At 43.2% G+C, this 19,636-nt stretch overlaps 1 protein-coding gene across 1 annotated transcript in view; it reads left to right on the plus strand.

The window, feature by feature from the left end:
* The window catches only part of LOC102986713 (serpin B5), a 25,420-nt gene extending 7,269 nt beyond the window's left edge, over nt 1-18,151 (plus strand). The window contains exons 3-7 of the mRNA XM_007105109.4: nt 2,112-2,249; nt 4,986-5,103; nt 7,843-7,985; nt 12,516-12,683; nt 15,954-18,151. Of these exons, the coding sequence (XP_007105171.1) occupies nt 2,112-2,249; nt 4,986-5,103; nt 7,843-7,985; nt 12,516-12,683; nt 15,954-16,346 (960 nt within the window). The 3' untranslated portion in view covers nt 16,347-18,151. The remainder of the gene's footprint in view (nt 1-2,111; nt 2,250-4,985; nt 5,104-7,842; nt 7,986-12,515; nt 12,684-15,953) is intronic.
* The last annotated feature ends 1,485 nt before the right edge of the window (nt 18,152-19,636 follow it).

Genomic DNA, 19,636 nt, shown 5'->3' on the forward strand with positions numbered 1-19,636 from the left:
GGCAGGCGGACTCTCAACCACTGCGCCACCAGGGAAACCCAATAAAAAATTTTTAAGAATTTCTTATTGGCTATGGCTGAGTATCTTTGTAAAGTTCTTAGACCTTCAAATGAGATGATTTTCTATACTGTTACATTTTAAGTCCTTATTTACTTTTATTATTTAAAAAAAATTGAGGTATAATTGACATGTAACATTATATTAGTTTCAGGTGTACAGTATAATGATCAATATTTGTATATTTTGCAAAATGATCACCACGATAAGTCTACTTAATGTCTGTCACCATACACAGTTACAAAAAAAATCTTTTTTTTTATGATGAGAACTTTTAAGATCTACTCTCTTAGCAACTTTCAAATATACAGGATTATTCATTATAGTCACTATGCTGTACATTATATCCCCATGACTTATTTTATAACTGGAAGTTTGTACCTTTTGACCTCCTTCCCATTTCAAGCAGCTCAGCCTCTTACCCCCTACACCCCAATCCTTTCCATTTACCTTTAGATAATAAGTGAAAACCCTTCTAACTCCATTCCATTATTATTCTTCCATTGATCATTCTAGTTCAACAGAATCTCTCTTTTCATGAGCTCATAAGCATTTAAAAAGGGAACATCTTTTACCTATAAATCCCCCGAAAATATGACCCACAAAATATTATTTGTGTCAGGATGGCAAATTTACGCTTGAAACTGAGTGGAACTTGAAAAGGAAACTTCCTTTGTGGGAAGAGGAGCTGTACCTGTTCATCCGTCCTCCTCTTTCAACTCCACCCCACAATCTCTTCCTCATCTCTCATTCCTCATTTCTCATCTCCCATTAGAGAAGAGAGAGAAAAGAGGACTTCCCGGTAGTGGGTCTGTTCCTCAGTAATAATAATAAAGGTCTCTTCAGCACATGCAATTGTTTCCCCAGTGGTTACTTGGGTTCTTTAATTTTCTGGTCTTTTTGCCTGTCATTAGGCATGAGGATTATGTACAGCCTCGGACCAGCCAGCTTGACCCTGCAATACGGAGGCTGTGTGACTCGTTGGTGCAAGGTGCCCATTTAGTGATCACCTGAGGTGTGGCATCAGGGCATGGTTCTTATGAGTTAGGAGGGAGGAGAAAATCACCTTATCCTGACATCATGTTTTGGGAACCATGGAGCAGAGGAGATGCTGAGCTATTGGTTGAAACAAAAGAAAAGTTAGGAAAAAATTAAAAGGATTTAGGTCTTCCAGAAGATAGCATCCTAGTTTTAAGTGGCTTAGAATATTACTGTAAGAATACTTATTAACATTCGGAATCCATACGATACTTTAGGTGTCTTAACATATAATATCTGTAATCCTCATAGCACGTCAGAAGAGTAGGTGTTCTCAGCTCATTTTACAGAGGGGAAAGTACGGTTCTGAAGAGTTGGGCAAGATGACATTTCTAGTAGGTACAGGGTGGGATTCAAAGGCTCCCTAACTGTAGCCAGTCGATGGCATGGCAGCTGCCTACCATAAATGACATATCAGCCCATTTGGCGCTTGTTAGAGCAACTAAAGGGCCTGGATAGGCTCTGGCTAAGGACACCTCTATCCTGGAATCTGATCCCTGCCTCATGATTGTCTCTCGGTATTAATTTCTCTCTTCTTATCTCAAAATTGGATAGAAATTATAACCCAGCTTCCTTCTTTTCCAAGTTTGGAAAAGAGCACGGAGGCATCACGTTGAAGAAAGGGCGAAATTTCCTTATAGTTAAATCAAGAGAAGTGTATCTGTATGGCGGTGTTTGTCAACTGGGGACAATTTGCCCCTCCCCTCCCTCACGCCTCTCCCGGACATTGGACAATGTCTGGATACATTTTTGTTGTCACAAATGGAAGAAGGAGTGCTACTGACACCTAGTAGGTCAGCAATGCCCAGGACAGCGCCCGCCCCCGCCAGTCCCCGAACATAGAATTAGCCGGTCTGAACTGTCAACAGTGCTAAGGTTGAGAAGCCTTGCTTCTGGGAACAACAGAGCCAGGAGATACCTCAGGACCGACCCCGAGGAGGCTGACCATGACCATGTGTCCACCCCAGTGGGAAGAGGCAGTGCTTCACAGATAGTGGATTTTTTTCTCTTCACAGGTCCTTCATTTTGAAAATGTCAAAGACGTGCCCTTTGGATTTCAAACAGTAACATCGGATGTCAACAAACTTAGTTCCTTTTATTCCCTGAAACTAATCAAACGGCTCTACGTAGACAAATCTCTGAATCTTTCCACGGTAAGCGGTCCAAAGCAATTAGCAAGATTCAACTGTTTATCAGGGGTGACACGTTCTCATGGTTAGACCAACAACTTTTTGTCAGTGAAAATCATTCCTAGGGTGCTCATTTACGATTTATTTAAAATAAATTAGTCCTAATGGAGAGGTTGAATCTAGAGGGAATCAATTGCAGTCACATATTTTAACTTAAAATATAAAGAAGCTGTGAGTTTCCTTTTCCCTCTAAAACACCCACAGATTCCACCCTTCCTTGTAGCTTCCTCACTGAGAGAAATGGAGAATGGGATTATTACTCTCTAATAAACGTGTCTCTACAGATGCAAGACGGTCATGATTTAAACATCTTTGTTCTTAAACAGCAGGGCCTGTAGCCTGGGACAACATTTTACGTTCTTTACCTTATCTGTTCATGCATACAATGTTCTCCTGATGTTTCTCAAAATCAGTGAGAAAAATCATAACTGTGTGAATTACAAGTTTTCATTGGTCATAAACTGGCCTTGTTTGTTTTATGAGGCTGTTCAGGTGGGTATCTATACAAGGTAGAGGTGGTAATTTCAGCTATTTCTTGAAGGAATCCTATAAAGAACACATATATTCTTAAATTTGATCCAGAGTATATCATAATACTTTAAAAAATATGTATTTGAAACACACACAGCCAACATCCTCGGCTGCATAGCGTTCATTCTCTACCGTAGTAATGTCGGCTTGATTCAATTTGTGTTTGGATGGTCAGAGTTTCAAGCTTTCCAAATCTAAAAGGTAGACTACCAGTTAAATATTTTGCCATAGTTTTACTACTTTCGGCAATAGGTCTCTGTTTTTCTGGTGGGGATCTCTTGAGGACATAGGTCATTAGATGTTGTGAGTTTATTCTTACTGCTTAAAGACCCATATACACAGGCATTCTTCTAACAATCCCCTGGGGAATTAAAGAAATACTGAGATGTGGGTTGGGGCCTGGGCATGGAAAGAATTTAAAAACTCCCTAGGTGGTCCTTAGTGATGCTTAACGCATTTTGTTGCTGGCAGTGAAGATAGTGGAGGCCCTTCATCTTGCTGAGTCTCTGGAATGTTCTTAGCTCTGTCAGTAAATGGTAACACTCAGTCCCAAGGTTGGGTTGCAATGAACAGAATCAAACCGGGCAAGCCTGTAGTTCTGAAAAAAAATCCAAGGAGTCCTGTGCTTAGGAAGTGAAGTGACATGACATTTAATCAAAGCTGTGTTTAGTTTGGTTGACCTTCCACTCAACATTTTGAATTATTTCAAACTGGGAGTTGCAAGGAATTTCTTAAAAGACTGTTTCCATTGTTCCTGTTGGCTGTATATCATCTATAATTTTACTAGTAACAGTACAAACAAGTGTGGTCTGAGGAGGGCCACCTGTATCAGAACTACCTGGGTGTTAGAAGTGCAAATTCCTGGCCTTGCTCACTAGAATCAAGATCACCAGGGACGGAATTTAGGGTTTTCCTTTTTTTTTTTTTTTTTTTTGTGGTATGCGGGCCTCCCTCCGCTGCGGCCCCTCCCGGCGCGGAGCACAGGCTCCGGACGCGCAGGCCCAGCGGCCATGGCCCACGGGCCCAGCCGCTCCGCGGCACGCGGGATCCCCCCAGACCGGGGCGCGAACCCGGCCCCCCCGCATCGGCAGGCGGACGCGCAACCACCGCGCCACCAGGGAAGCCCTCCTTTTTTTTTTTCAATGCCTTTTCTTTTTTAAAAAATTTATTTATTTAATTTATTTCTTTTGGCTGCGTTGGGTCTTCGTTGCCGCGCACGGGCTTCCTCTAGTTGCGGCGAGCGGGGGCTACTCTTTGTTGCGGTGCACGGGCTTCTTATTGAGGTGGCTTCTCATTGTGGAGCGTGGGCTCTAGGCATGTGGGCTTCAGCAGTTGTGGCATGCAGGCTCAGTAGTTGTGGCTCACCGGCTCTTGAGCACAAGCTCAGTAGTTGTGGTGCACAGGCTTATTTGCTCCGAGGCATGTGGGATCTTCCTGGACCAGGGCTCGAACCCGTGTCCCCCGTATAGGCAGGCAGATTCTTAACCACTGTGCCACCAGGGAAGTCCCGGGTTTTGCATTTTTAACAAGCATTATAATTAGAAGAACTGCTCTGTTCCTTACAGCACTGTGTTTCAAACTTTAACATGCAGATGAATCACCTGGGAATCTTGTTAAAAATTCAGATTCTGATTCTGGGGTGGGGCTTGAGATTCTGCATTTTAACAAGGTCCCAGGTGATGCTGCAGGTCTTGGTTCTTGGACCACACTTTGAGTAGCAAGCATCTTTAGAATATTTATTTATTTCAGTGTGGATAAGATTTTTCTTCTCATAGAGTTCTCTTTTCTGTACATTTCTTCCATTCTGAGACATACATATATAAATTTACATTTTATCTGTATGTACATTTTAATGTTCCTGAAATTGGAATTCATATTATAATTGTTGTGTGCATGTAGCATAATGTTTCTTTTCTCCCCCAAAACTGATGCTAAATTGATGGAGGCATTTAATAATTGATATTGTCTTAGAATTGAACAAATGAAACAATACAAAGAAAATTCATTGATTTTTACATAAGGTTTCAATTTATATAGTGTTACAGATTTTGAAGGAGTATCCATAGTAATAGAGATTTGAAAGTCCTTGTGCTAGAATTGTGTACCAACATAATGGTTTAACTACAGACTTTAAGGACTTCGTGATTTTATGAACTGGATGTTTTTCAGGAGTTCATCAGCTCTACCAAGAGACCCTATGCAAATGAAATGGAGACTGTTGATTTCAAAGATAAATTGGAAGAAACAAAAGGTCAGATCAACAACTCAGTTAAGGAACTCACAGATGGCAAGTATCCTTTACTTATTCTGCTATAAGTCACTAAGTAAACAGACCATATCGTCTCATGAATCTGCTGCGTATAAGATTGACCATCTGGAGGATTCCTTGAATGTTTTCGGTATACAAGCTAAATTCTTGTCCATCAAGCCATTTCAACCACTTGGATTTCTGGGCATTTCCTGCATCATATCATCAGTTGGCAGAAATTCTGAGTACTTCAGGTTTAGTCTGCTAAAATGGGCTGCCACATGCCCTTCTGGAGGCTTGGATGTGCCTCCAACATAGTACAGCTCTGGGCCAGTTCCAAGGCTGGTTTTTCAATCTGGAAATGAAGGGCTCGGACTATAACTTGATGATCCCTGAGGCCACTTTTGGCTCAAAAATTCTACACATTTGTCAAGGAAAAAAAGACAGAAGGTCTTAGATAATCAAATACACACGTAGAAAAAACAGAACAAAACAAACCATGGTGGAAACTTGTCTCAGGTCTCACAAGTCTCCTTACCCTTGGCCCTCTGATAGTCCCGGGGCCCGGGGTCTCTTCTGCAGCTTCCGCCTGGTCCTGCCTCTTGCTCAGCACTTCCCTCAGGCCTCTCCCTTTCCTGACTCCTCCCTCCATTAAAATTCTCTGTGAGTTGCGCTCCTTGCTAGAAAGGAATTGGAGCTAAGATGAGCTTGGGTGCAAATCAGTGTTCACGTCCCCCTTCTCAGGGGACATATTTGTACAGTATTTGTGTAGGGAGGTAGCTATTGGGACACAGCACCTCACTGTGAAAGAGCAAACTGGATTTTTCAGGTGCCACTGCAGTCACCGAAGTCCGGGGAGGGACATACTTCTGCGGCAGGAGAGACACACTCCCTGTGAGAATTGCCAGGGCGGCCCTCTTGCTGCACTGACTCAGGAATGCCGGAGCCCCCGCTATAAGTGCAGGGTGGGGCATGGAAAGAACATGGTCTGGGAGTCATTCAAGACCTAGATTCAAATGCAGACACTGCCACTTATTAACTGAGGTATTTGGATATGGAGCCTCAGTTTACTGCACTGTAAAATGGGGCACACATTACCTGATTTAACTTGTACCTGGTTGTTGTGAGGATTAAATTAGATCATATATGCTAACAAATAATATATGATAGCCAAAATAATATATGGTAGCCATAGATACGTATGCACGCACAAATGTGTACATCCATATATATTTACTAATGAAATGAATTTTCTTTGGCTTCATATGTAAAGAAAAATCTGGTCTAACTAATACCAGGTTAGGCACAATTTTAAAATGTATACGTGAAAGGCAGCTCCCGTTTAAATTGCTGTGTGACGGTTTTGCTTTTTCTTTTTGGCCGCCCACATGGCATTCAGGATCTTATTTCCCTGACCAGGGATCGAACCCGTGCCCCCTGCAGTGGAAGCTCGGAGTCTTAACCACTGGACTGCCAGGGAAGCCCCCCAGTTTTGCTTTTAAAATTGTTAAAGAATTGCATTTTCTCTCCAAGGGACTCTGTTTAAAAATCTTCATAAATTTGAGTTTTTTACTGGAGAACGTAGTTCAGTGCAAAGACTTCCGAATCTGAAACCAGAAGCTCGAGGTTGAAGTTAACCAGCACTTACTAGCTCCCCACTTCTTCAGTGATGCTATTACATATTCGACCCATCATATAGCACTGGCAGGACAGGTTACATCGTTGGTGGGCCCCAGTGCAAAATGAAAACACAGGGCCCTTTATATTAAAAACCGCATTAAGAATTTTAAGATGGCGACAGCAGAGCATGAAACCAGGGCAGGGCCCTTCACACCTAGTCACAGGCCCAGGAATGGGCCTGAGCAGTGGTGTGAAGATCTGAGAGATTAGGTAAATGAAATATCCTTAGCAAAAAAGTCAATGCTATTCAAAGGCGAGGACTTAATTTTGTTAAGGGTTTATCACCACCTGTTTTGGCTGCGGGGGATTCGAGCACTATGGTAATTACAATTGTTGTGGAGCTTAAGGTGGTAATTACAGCTGACCAGGATGCAAACAAAACAGTGTGATTTGGGGAGGGGGCAGTGAGCTGCGGGGTAAAGCGGAGAGCGCTGACCGGGCTTCGGATGTGCTTGGCAGCTGGGGGAACCAGGCAAGCCACTTGGCCTCTCTGAGCCTCAGTGTCCTCACCTATGAGGTGGGGATAATGACCGTTGCCCTACGGCATCATCATGAGGGAAGTGAGATAAGACTCGTGACAGGTCCGAGCACAGGGCCCGGTGGAAAGAAAGCTTTCTTGCATTTTCCTTCCCGAGCACAGGCTCTGGAGTCACAAAGACCTGGCCTTGAATCCTGAATTCACCCTTTTGCTCATGCATCGTCTTAGGCGGGGGACTTAACGTGGAGTCTCAGCTTCCTCATCTGTGAAGTGGGGAGCGGTGCGTGGTACCGTGCACGTGCACGTCTAGCACATTGCCTCGGAGAGAACGGGCCTTCCACAGTGGTCGCTTGTGCTTTTCTTCTTGCTCCTCTTCCGTCTTTTTCCCCCTCCCTTCTCCCCCTCCCCCTCCCCCCCAGGTCTCTTTGGAAAGTCTGGTTGAGGCAAGATACAAGGAGAAAAAGGGGTCCTTCTTAAATGAGGTGGTCTGGGCTACCAGGCCGTGCGTGGCGCGGCTCTAGCCAGGGTTAAATGCCCGGTCGGTGGATTTGCATGGGGACATCGGAGGTGGTTTGCAAGCAGCCCCGTGCGATTTTGTGATTTCCTCACATTGTCTGCAGGCCGCTTTGAGAACATTTTAGCTGACAACAGTGTAACAGACCAGACCAAAATCCTTGTGGTTAATGCTGCCTACTTTGTTGGAAAGTGGATGAAGAAATTTCCTGAATCAGAAACCAAAGAATGTCCTTTCAGAATCAATAAGGTATGTGGGCTGCGTGTTGCAGTCAAAGGATCCCAACTATAGGTCTGAAAAATTAGAGCAACACAAGGGACCCTAGGAATTCACTCCAATGAGGAAAATTAAGGCACAGGAGGTAGTGTGCTTTTCCTTAGACAACAGCGGGGAGGGGCAGGGGCTGCTTAAGTGTAGAAAAAGAACCATAAGCCAGAGACTCTCACTCTTTTTCCAGAATGTCCTCAGGGTCTGATCTGAGCGAGAGTTTATAGAGCTTCTAACACAGTGGGTAAAGCTAAATCACCAACCAGAAAATAACTACAGATGTTTGGGACCATTAGTAAGAAAGGAAAAGGAAAGAAACAAACCAAATCCCAACATTAGAGGCCTTTGGATCATCACGAAACATTGACCATTTGGGAATCTTGTTCCAGGTTAATGAGCTCCTCTGTGATCTCATTTCTCACCTGTTAATAGTGAAGTAAATGGTTCTGATATTTTCATTTAAAAGATGCTTTGAGGTACTCATTGGCTGTGAAGGAAAAAGCATAGCTTACTCGTCTGCAGTGCTGGGACTCATTATGGGGAAGAATGGCAATAGAAACCTCTATCGCAGGGAAGTCTCATGAATACTACTGAGTGAATAACGAAGCCATATCCCATGCCAAAAATAATTCATATAAATAGGTAAAGTGCCTCCTCTATAAATGAAACCAAAGAACTGAGACTGGAAAACTGACCCATTTCGTTAGAGGACCTAGGAAACCCCAGGAATCTATATGATGGTGTGATTTGGTCTCATTTGATGAGACCTGGCTTGTGTTAAGAATGCAGACTCAGAACTGTGCGTCAATTGGCACAATCTCGGAAGGAAGCTTATTTACCCTGTAACTCTTATGCATCAATTCTAATTTTCAGGTCTCTCTCAGCACCTAGAGTACTTAGCATTAATCACTTTTGTTTTTGCCAAGTATTATCATTGTACTTTCTTAGTGCTAGAACCCAGGAAGAAAAGACCTTCAAGATACAGTCTATACCTGAATTAACCGGACTGGTTTCCGTGACTTTTTGTTTGTACCCACAGCATTTGTATTCATAGCCCACTCCCCTCCCTCCCAAATCCCCTGCCCCAGCTGTGTTTTCCACACTGAAATCTAATTATTTATTTACTTATCTAGATCTCTTACTAGTGCATGGACTTTTAAGGGCAGGGATAATGTTTTGCCCATCTCAGTTTCTATAATTCCTGGCCCAGTCCCTGACACATTAGTAGGTGCTCAGCAAATGTTCGTTGAATGAATGACCGATCTGTAAAGATCAGTTTGACTAAACAGCCAATAGCAAACAAAACCTTTTTGGCTTTTGGGACCACCACGGGTTCCTGTGCAAGATCCATGGGCCGTTTTCACTGGGAGAGGACAATAATCACTGAGTGTGCTCCTTACCTACTCAAAACCTCCGTGGTCCTAGGGAGGGAGCCAGGTCCCCATCTACTTGCTGTTCCTCCATTTGGCTTCCCAGATTACAGCGGTCTTCTCATCGCTGCCTGCCAGGGCCAAGACTGACCCTGCACACAGGGCTCTGTCTCAGACACCAGGCACCAGACAATTACTTCTTTAGACCCTGTATTTTTCACATATGGGTCCCTGAGTTTTAAACACGGCTTTTTGACTTTCTTAGTGTTGCCTTTTATTTGGAGCTAAAGTTGAACATGACTGTACTTAGCCTCTGCTGTGAACGGGGACCAAGTGTTGGCCCCCCTGACGCGCCCACGGAGTGTCCCCTCCGGAGTGGTTAGGGTGGGCTCTCCTCCCTGGGAAGGGCTGGCAGAGGGGCCTTGAGAACGTCTAAGGGAAACCTGAAACGTGGTGCTTCTCATACCGGCTGCAGGGCCAGCCCAGAACACCATCAGAACCAGGTAACAGTCAGTGAGTTCACCATGGACTTTTGAGCCGACCACCCTCAGATTTGTGGCTTTTACAGTTAAGAAAATGTTAATGGGTGTCTTTTATAAAGGGAGAAGGAATGGGTGCAATTCCTTTATTCTCGTTGTTAAATCATAAAGCTAGGTCATGTCACGTCCTGGAGACTCAGGCTCTAGGAAGAGAATTAATTAGGATTTTAAATGCCATTGATCTCTCAGCGGTTCACCAAACAAAAAAAACGATTCAAGGTTGCTTGGGGATATACCCTGCTTTTGAATGCAGGCGCTATTACTTTTCCTTTGTTTCCTTTGAATTGCTTTTGTCAGCTCCTGAACTTTTGGGGTGATGTTACTATATCTCTTCTCATGTCCTTTGGTGTCTCTTTTAAGGGTTAGACTAAATTGATGAAGTTATATTATTAAAAGTTTAGTACAGGGCTTCCCTGGTGGCTCAGTGGTTACGAATCCGCCTGCCAATGCAGGGGACACGGGTTCGAGCCCTGGTCCGGGAAGATCCCACATGCCACGGAGCAACTAAGCCCGTGTGCCACAACTACTGAGCCTGCGCTCTAGAGCCCGTGAGCCACAACTACCGAGCCCGCGTGCCACAACTACTGAAGCCCGAGTGCCTAGAGCCCGTGCTCGGCAACAAGAGAAGCCACCGCAGTGAGAAGCCCACACACCACAACGTGGAGTAGACCCCACTCACCGCAACTAGAGAAAGCCCGCACGCAGCAACAAAGACCCAACACGGCCAAAAATAAAATAAATTTAAAAAAAAAAGTTTAGTACAGTACCTATCCTGACAAAGGTGGACACACACACCCACACCCACCCATCCCACCCTCCCCCACCCCCACCCCCACACTGTATTGGATATTTTCTGGGATGGTGGTTACTTAGTCCTGTTTTCAGAAGATACATCTTAATTTATGTTTTAGAAATGGGATTATTGTGTCCACAGTCCGTGCTGATAAATGAAATAGATGACCGTTTTTGGTGGTCACAGCTTCTGTGAATTCAGAAGCTATTAGTAATCTAACCTGATGGAGATTTTTAGACAAATCTATACTTCTTTGAGGGAAATACATGGAAGAATTACCAGTTAATTTCAAAAGTAGTATGTTTATTTTAAAATCATAATTTTGTTTCTGGTTACACATAGAGTCAAAATCGTCAATTATTTATCAACCAAATATTTAGTGAGCAATTACTATGTGCTGGGACATACCAAGATCATAAGACATGGTTTCTGCTTTGACTGTAGTCTGGTTGGGGTGGGGGTGTCACATACATACATTTTCTAACATTGTGACAAGTGTTACAATAGAGGTATGTACAAAAAATAAAATAAGTAAAGTCTAGCTTTGCTTGAAAATAGTGTTGGGTAAGTTTCAGTTTACTGTTTGAAGATCCCAGATAAAAGCTTTACTGTAATATTATTCCTGCAGACAGACCTGATACGATGTTTGAAATTCCCCCCCAGAGAGGTTTGGTTAACAGGCAAATATCCCGTGGGAGGTATAAACCAAGACAATAAATTGCACTAAATTACTATCAGTCTTTTACTCCTTAGTATGAATTAATTTTTCTTCAGAAAATGAGTCACCTCTGTAGCAGAGATACAAGGTCAGATATTAATGGGGACACAGAGGACAAGAGAAGTCCTGGGATGCTGCCTGGAGAGAAAGGCCTGAGTGATCAGAGCTGGAAGCGACTTAGAGATAATTTTGTTTGTTATCATTCTTAATTTTTAAAATCATGAAATTTTGCAAGCATACAGAAAATTATAGAGAATAGTATAACAAACACCAATGTACCAACAACCACCTTTGTAAACTCTTTGTATTTTGCCTTATTTCAGATATTTTAAAGAAAAAATATAGCAAGAATTGCACTGTCCTGTGTAGCCCCACCACCCCTCCATCTCCCTGCTTCCTCTCCAGAGGGAACCATCATTCTGAAATTTCCAATTTCCTCATTCCACTGTCAAGGAAACTGAGGCCCAGACAGGTTAAGTGACTTGCTGAAGGTCACAGCGTATGTTTATGTCACATTTGAGACTAAAACCAAGGTTCTTATCTCTAATCAGATCAGAGCAGGAAGAGGGGACCGAGGGAGGGGTGACTAAAACCGAAGGCGGACGGAGAACAAAACAAGCATGGTTTTGTTCTCCTATACGTTAACTTTTCCATATTAGGCATTGTATAAGGAAAAGGTACATAAATGGACATGTGGGTTTGCACTGGAATTTACTTTCAAGTGAGCTCTACCAGGAATGGTTTAAAGATCTTGTAATTACAGGCGTCTATAAAGGCTAAGTTAAAGTTTGCCTGTATTTCCAGTCAGCCTGTCTTATTTTTAATGTTTTATATATGCAAATACAGTATTATATTATGGCTAGTTCCTGTAATTATAAAGCACATGAATAACTTTTCAAAGGAAGTCATAAACTCTTGACAGGACAGTCTCTGATGGTGTGGATTACCTGCCTGCCTCTTTAAGCCATAATGACGTGAAACTATATCAGGAACGAATTTATGAGTATGTGTGTGTCTAGTTGTGTGTCTATAGAGGGGTGTGTGGTTGTGTGTGAGAAAAACAAGCAGAGCAAGTTTCCTCTCCTTTTTTAGACGGACACCAAACCAGTGCAAATGATGAACCTGGAGGCCACGTTCTGTATGGGCCACGTCGACGGTATCAACTGTAAGCTCATAGAGCTTCCCTTTCAAAACAAGCACCTCAGCATGCTCATCCTCCTACCCAAGGATGTGGAGCTCGGGTCCACGGGCCTGGAACAGGTGAGGAGGGAGGCGGGCGTCCAGCGCGCAGGCGCAGCGGAGCCAAGGAGACGCTTGGGCGGTGCTTGTGGGGCTGCGGCAGCCTTGCCTTAACGATTCACTTGCTCGATGGTCTCTAAGGGTTTCACGGTTCTTTGGGGGCCTTTCTCCTCAATGTTAGAACAGCTAATGTTTATTTGGTACTTATAACGTGCCAGGAGCTGTAAGTTCCCCATGTGCACTGGCTCATCTAATTCTCACCGCAGTCCCAGGAGTTAGAAACTATATTACCCTACTCACGTTTACCCACGAGGGGCCGGAGGCACAGAGGGTGGGTAACTGGTCCAGGGTCACGAACTCGTGGGTGGTATGTAGAATCAGAAGGTGAGCCCAGGAAGTTGGAATCTGTGTTCTTAACTCCAGGCAAAAGCCCCTGTTGGTTGCCTCTTGCGTTAGTGGGGTGCGTGTGTTACAATTTGGGGCTTGCGCTTTGTGTTGCACGTTCTGTGGGTTTTTGAAAAGTTCTTTTAATGCACACACGTATACAAGGTTTTATTATGCTTTTATACGGGCAGAGACACAAGGTTTAACTGACAGTAGAGGTTTCACCTGCCTGGGAATGACTTTCTAGCTTCCCCTCTGCTCTGTCAGCCCCCTGCAGCCCCAAGACCCGTTGTTCTCCCTCAGCCCTGCCCTCCGGGCTTCCTGGCTCCCCTCCACCTGGGCCTCCACCCTCCACCAGGAAGAAGGAGGGGTTCTTTGACCAACCCAGGATTCACCTGCTTTATTTCCCGTCACACCTCAGTTACTCCCTGACTTTCCAGGGGACAGTCTAACCTGGTCCCCATCCTACCTGCTACTTTGATTCTATGTTTTATCCATCACTTTATTAACTGAATCATAATTCCCATCTTCATTCTTCTGTTCGCTCCTCTCTCTTTTTTACTGCACTTCACGCCTTAGTCTCATTTTTTTTCTTGCAGCCGTTATTCAGCTGTCTCACACTTTACTTCCTTAAAATACCCTCACACCATTTTGTTGTTGTTGTTGTTGCTAAAGTACAGAACGAAAGAAGATGATCTTTTGAGTCTCAGAAGGTATATTCAAGGATACAAATCGTCTTAGTTTGCTAGGGCTGCCATAACAAAGTATCGCAAAGTGGGTGGTTTAAACGACAGAAATTTAATGTCTCACAGTTTTGGAAGCTAAAAGTCCAAGATCAAGGTATCTGCAGGTTGGTTTCTTCAGAGGGCTGTGAGGGAGAATCTGTCCATCCTAGCTTCTGGAGATTTGCTGGCAATCTTTGGCTTTCCTTGGTTGTAGACACATCACTTCAATGTCTGCCTTCGTCTTCCAAGGCATTCTCCCTGTGTGAGTGTGTGTCTGTATCTGTGTCCGGAATTTCCTTTCTTATAAAAAGGACACCAGTCATATTGGGTTAGGGCCTAATGAGCTCACCTTAATTAATTACACCTACAAGGACGCTATTTCCAAATGAAGTCATATTCCAAGGCACTGTGGGTTAGGACTTCAATACATGAATTTTGGCGGGGAGCGGGGGCGGACACAATTGGACCCATACAATGGAGGAAAAAGTTTATTTTTTCTTCTTAATGACTTTTGATTTATGGATGAATTTTCTCCTGTCTTCTCACTCTCAGGTAGTAAATGGCCAAGAGACTATACTTTTTGGCTCAAAAATTCTAGTTACCTATGACCATCTTTTGGTCTTAATAATTTGTCTTAAATAAAACAGTATCCATGAAAAAATACTTAGCTTAGCGAGAGAATCCAATGGTTCCCTCTCCCATTAAAAAAACTTGTGACCAGCTTGTGACCTTGTCATCTCCCTGATTTTTATAGGTTTCACACGAGTAACTTCAGTGCAGGATCACCCCATGTAGTTATAGTCAAGGTAGTATCATTCTCTGTTGTACGTGTATTTCTTCTCTAGCCAGTGGGGAAACTGGAAGGGCAAGGAGCAATTTAAGATTTGCTCAGTGAAGAATTTTATGACTAAATCATTTTATGTGTCATTGCACACCCCTCATTTTAAAAATAGCCAACTGAAATCGATGCATTCATCACCTATGATCTTAAAGGATGATCCTAGACAGTTCAAATTCTCATTTTAAAAAGAGTAACTTTAGCTTTAATTTGAGTTATGAAATTTGATACCATTGTCTAGGGCACGAATATTCTAGATTTCCTAGGAGAGAAATCAAAATAAGCATTCAATAAATATTATGCATAAAAACTTTTCTAGTTTTATATTTATTTCACTATTATCCATGCAACATCATAATCCATGCATTCATTTCTATAGAGCTACTCTATAGTTAAAAGAAATGCCCTCATAAATTTCAGAACAAAGGGACCATTGTCGTTGAGTGAGTGGAGGAGAACAATGCTAGGTAGCTGGGTAGACTATTTTTATTTTTAATTAATTTTTATTAGAGTATAGTTGATTTACAATGTTTTGTTCGTTTCTGCTGTACAACAAAGTGAATCAGTTATACATATAGATATATCCACTCTTTTTTAGATTCTTTTCCCATATAGGTCATTACAGAGTATCGAGTAGACTTCCCTGTGCTATATAGTAGGTTCTTATTAGTTATCTATTATATATATAGTAGTGTGTGTATATGTCAATCCCTATCTCCCAATTTATCCCTCCCCCTGATTCCCTGCTTTCCCCCTTGGCAACCGTAAGTTTGTTTTCTACATCTGTGACTCTATTTCTGTTTTGTAAATAAGTTCATTTGTACCATTTTTTTTAGATTCCACATATAAGTGATACCATATGATATTTATCTTTCTCTGTCTGACTTACTTTACTCAGTATGTCAATCTCCACGTCCATCCATGTTGCTGCAAGTGGCATTATTTCATTCTTTTTTATGGCTGAGTAATATTCTGTTGTATATATGTACCACATCTTCTTTATCCATTTTTCTATTGATGGACATTTAGGTTACCTCCACGTCCTGGTTATTGTAAATAGTGCTGCTATGAACATTGGGGTGCATGTATCTTTATTGAATTATGGTTTTCTCTGGATATATGCCTAGGAGTGGGATTGTTGGGTCATATGGTAGCTCTATGTGGGTGGACCATTTTTAAGAGAACCTAGTCACACACCAAAACTGCAGGGCTGATTCCATCTTTGATGAACCATCTGTACTGCTTCCAAATAGGGCTCACAATGACATTTTATGTTTTTAATCAAGGAGGATCTTTTACAATTGGAAATAAAAGAAACAATTTCCTCTCCTTTTTGTCCTTCAGGTAGAAAAACAACTCAACTCGGAGACGCTATTGCAGTGGACCAATCCCAGCGCCATGGCCAATGCTAAAGTCAAAGTCTCCATTCCAAAATTTAAGGTGGAAAAGATGATTGATCCCAAGGCTAGTCTGGAAAACCTAGGGCTGAAAAACATCTTTAATGAGAATACATCTGATTTCTCTGGAATGTCAGAGACCAAGGGAGTGGCCCTCTCAAATGTCGTTCACAGAGTGTGCTTAGAAATAACTGAAGAAGGTGGGGATTCCATAGAGGTGCCAGGATCACGAATCCTGCAACACAAGGATGAATTCAATGCCGACCACCCCTTTATTTACATCATCCGGCACAACAAAACTCGAAACATCATTTTCTTTGGCAAGTTCTGTTCTCCTTAAGTGGCAGAGCCCAGGCTAAGTCCCACCCGACTTCTCTGTAAACTCTGCAACCAAGAATCATTTTCTAAATACAATAAATTGTTAATATTGCTGGATCAGGAAGCTGCTGGTATTCACACTAATAGGCCTTTTTTCCAATTTGTTTTTTTTTTGTTGTTGTTCTTTCCCTCCCACCCCCTTAAAAGACAATACTTTTAATGAAAAGGAATCACCTTAGAGAAAAAATATGTATTCATCATTTGTCAAACTATCTAGGGTTTTTGGCAGGAATACAGTCTTTCACAAAGAAAACTCCTATAAGGAGGATCTGGAGGATTTTATTACCAAAGCTTAGCCTTCCATCACCGGGATACAGAATGTTCCAGACATTTGCTTTTCCTTGAAAGACTGAAGAAACTGATACATGGGCTTTGCAAAACTTTCCTGGAGCCAATGAAACTTGGACATACGTTCAGGCTACTGTATGTCCACAGCTCCTTACGTTAAACCCTGCGGGACAAATATTTCCTTCAAATTCTGATTTTTGGAGATTTTAGAAAGATAATACGTTGCACGTACTGTATGTTATGGATCTCCATTGATAGAGGCTGGAGCAGCACCCTATAAATCAACACCTTAATATTTCTGCCACAAAATGTAGAATATTCGCCCAAAATAAAGACTCCAGATAGCCCATAAGTATCAGGTTTTGCTGCCAAATCAGTGTGCCTCCTACTTATGAAAAACCTTTGTTTTCAGAACTTTTTGAAATTTTGGAGTGTTGGACCTGTAGTAACCAAAAGGCAGCACCTCAAGGGGAAGCTCAGAATTAAGAATTCACTTTCACTGTTGATAGAACCCCTACCTGGTTGTTGGGTTGGTGAGAGACCACCGGCAGGGAATGCTCACCGACTCACAGGCTGGTGGATGTCTGACCACCAGGGCTTAAATGCACAGGGACTTTCACGGCAGGCAATAAAAGAATTCTATGAGTGTTGAAGGGACTTGTCTCTCTGTGTGCTGTGATAGTGGGAAACGGGGAGGAACTTCACGCTGCTAGGAAACGTGACCAAAGCTATTGATATGCTCACACTGCTGTGACTTGTGTTTTTCCAAAGCCTATGGGTTTAGTTACTGTAGACAGCTAGCTGGGAACCTACAACAATTGCAGTTTTTAAAGATGTTTCTGAGAAGTTATTTATGTCACCAGTTCATGCGTTAATTCACTACAGAAACAGGACGGCATGGAAGATTTGGATCTGGTGACAGCCCTCCCCTCTTGCTCCTCTGGCTTCGTTGTAAATAGGTTCAACTTTCTTCTTACTCTGAAGGTTCAATATCGAATTTCTTTTATGCTGTTGACAATTAAATATTATTGAATTACATGGCTTGCTTTTTTCCATGAAGTTAGGTTCACCATTTTGAAATAGAACCAAGCCCTCCATTGACAAAATGCTTTGGGGATGGGGATTGATGTCGAATAAAGAGGAATAAGAATAATGACTGCCCCTATTTCCTGGTCTTCCTTTCTGCCCACCAGCTCTTGCTTCCTCCTTCCAGCCCCTTTCATCCTGGGGAGGGAAGGACCAGGGAAGTGGTAGAATGACTCCCAATGACATAAAAGTGTATCGTGAAAGCAGAGGCCTTGTAGGAGGCCATGGAACTTTTCTCCAGCCTTTCCCACTTTGGGCCCTACCTCAAAATGTAATTTTATCAAGTTAAGCTGTATATGCCTAAAATATTTTCTTTTCTTAAGTACTTTTGTGTGTGTGTGTGTGTCAATGTCATGTACATTTGTTTTAAATCAATTATGGTATCTGTGAACCTGATATTCAACACAGCCCTTTTCCTGTCTCTGCAGAGTGCTCAGATAGAATGATCCCCCCCACCCCCCCGCAATAAATGTTGAGTACAAAAAGTGACAAATGCCTCCACCTTCTAAAAAGAAAAGACCATTTGTGTGGGATTTCTGGGGGTGGCCAAAGCCAGGTTTTACCACTGCTGGCTGTTCTCCCCCTTCTCGAGGCTGTGAAATAGAAGGTGTGGAATGACTGTGCAAAAGCTCAGTGAGTGTTTCGAGGAGAGGAGAGATGAGTGCCTCTTTTAACCAAGTGAGTGTTCAGGGAACTTCACGCGTCTCCGGGAATTTAGAGAGCCCTGAAATTTGGACTTAACTCTTGCCTGGGATAGTCTCAGCCAGTGGTTTTCAACCAGGAGCAATTCTGCCCCCTAGAGGTTATTCGGCAATGTCCGAGAACATTTTTGTTGTCCCAGCTAGAGGGAGGGGTGCTACTGGCATCTAGTGGATAGACCCGGGAACGCTGCTAAACACCCTACGATGCCCAGAACAGGGCGCCATAGCCAATGGTACTCGCACGAGCCGATAGCACCGAGGTTCAGAAACCTGGGACTCGACCTAAAGCACAGATGCTGGCTGGAGGATCCCTGAGTCAGGGCAAGGGCAAAGGTCTCCAGGGGGAGTGGAGCCTGCTTGCTGTCAGTGGCAGTGAGATGTGGAGGTAGCCAGGCTTCATTATTTCGAGGCTTTGCTCAGACGGTTGGCCCAGGGAAGGTGTGGGGTCTCTAAGAGCCCAGAAGAGCACCCTGTGAGAGAGAGTTACCATCGGACACTTCTCCTGCGAGATCCTGGATTACGTCTTCACCTGTCAAGTTAGGTCCTTACTTCCGTACCTCTCCCTCCTTCCTTTGCCCCCACGAGCCAGGTGCTGTAGGCAGAATCAGAAGAGCCAGGTAGGTAAGTGATGGTCAAGCCCCCCTCTGCTTCCTTTCCTCTGTGGTTAGTGGCCCGCAAACCAGACCTCAGCTGTGACGGATGGAGAAGCTTTTAATCAAAAGACAGATTGGAGTTCTGATCTAGAAGAATTCTGGTGGCTTTTACCCTTCTGAAATTGTGTGTATTAATGCAAGAAAGTGACTGGAGAAGTGTTAGTCTAGGGCCTTTAGTTTAGGGGGTTTGGTCTAGGGGATGGTGAGGCAGAGCCAGCAGACTGGGCTTGAAGGCATTGGAAAGAAAGAATTCAGCTGCACTTTCCTAGCACCTGCCTGGTCTAGTTCACCATTAAACCAGTTGTAGCTGTATTATCTCATTCAATCATCAAAACAAACAGATGAGGAGGAAAACCACAATCCCATCTCATAAATGAGGACACTGAGAGACACAGACTAGATATATAATCGGCTCAAGGTCACAGAGTTAATGGAAGCCAATGGCTGGATTTGAACTCATGCAGACGGGGGCCAGAACAAGGGGGCCTAACATCTGCACTCAATGCCACCATCTTCCAGCTGTA

The sequence above is a fragment of the Physeter macrocephalus genome, chromosome 19 (genome assembly GCF_002837175.3).
Source record: "Physeter macrocephalus isolate SW-GA chromosome 19, ASM283717v5, whole genome shotgun sequence".
NCBI lineage: Eukaryota > Metazoa > Chordata > Mammalia > Artiodactyla > Physeteridae > Physeter > Physeter macrocephalus.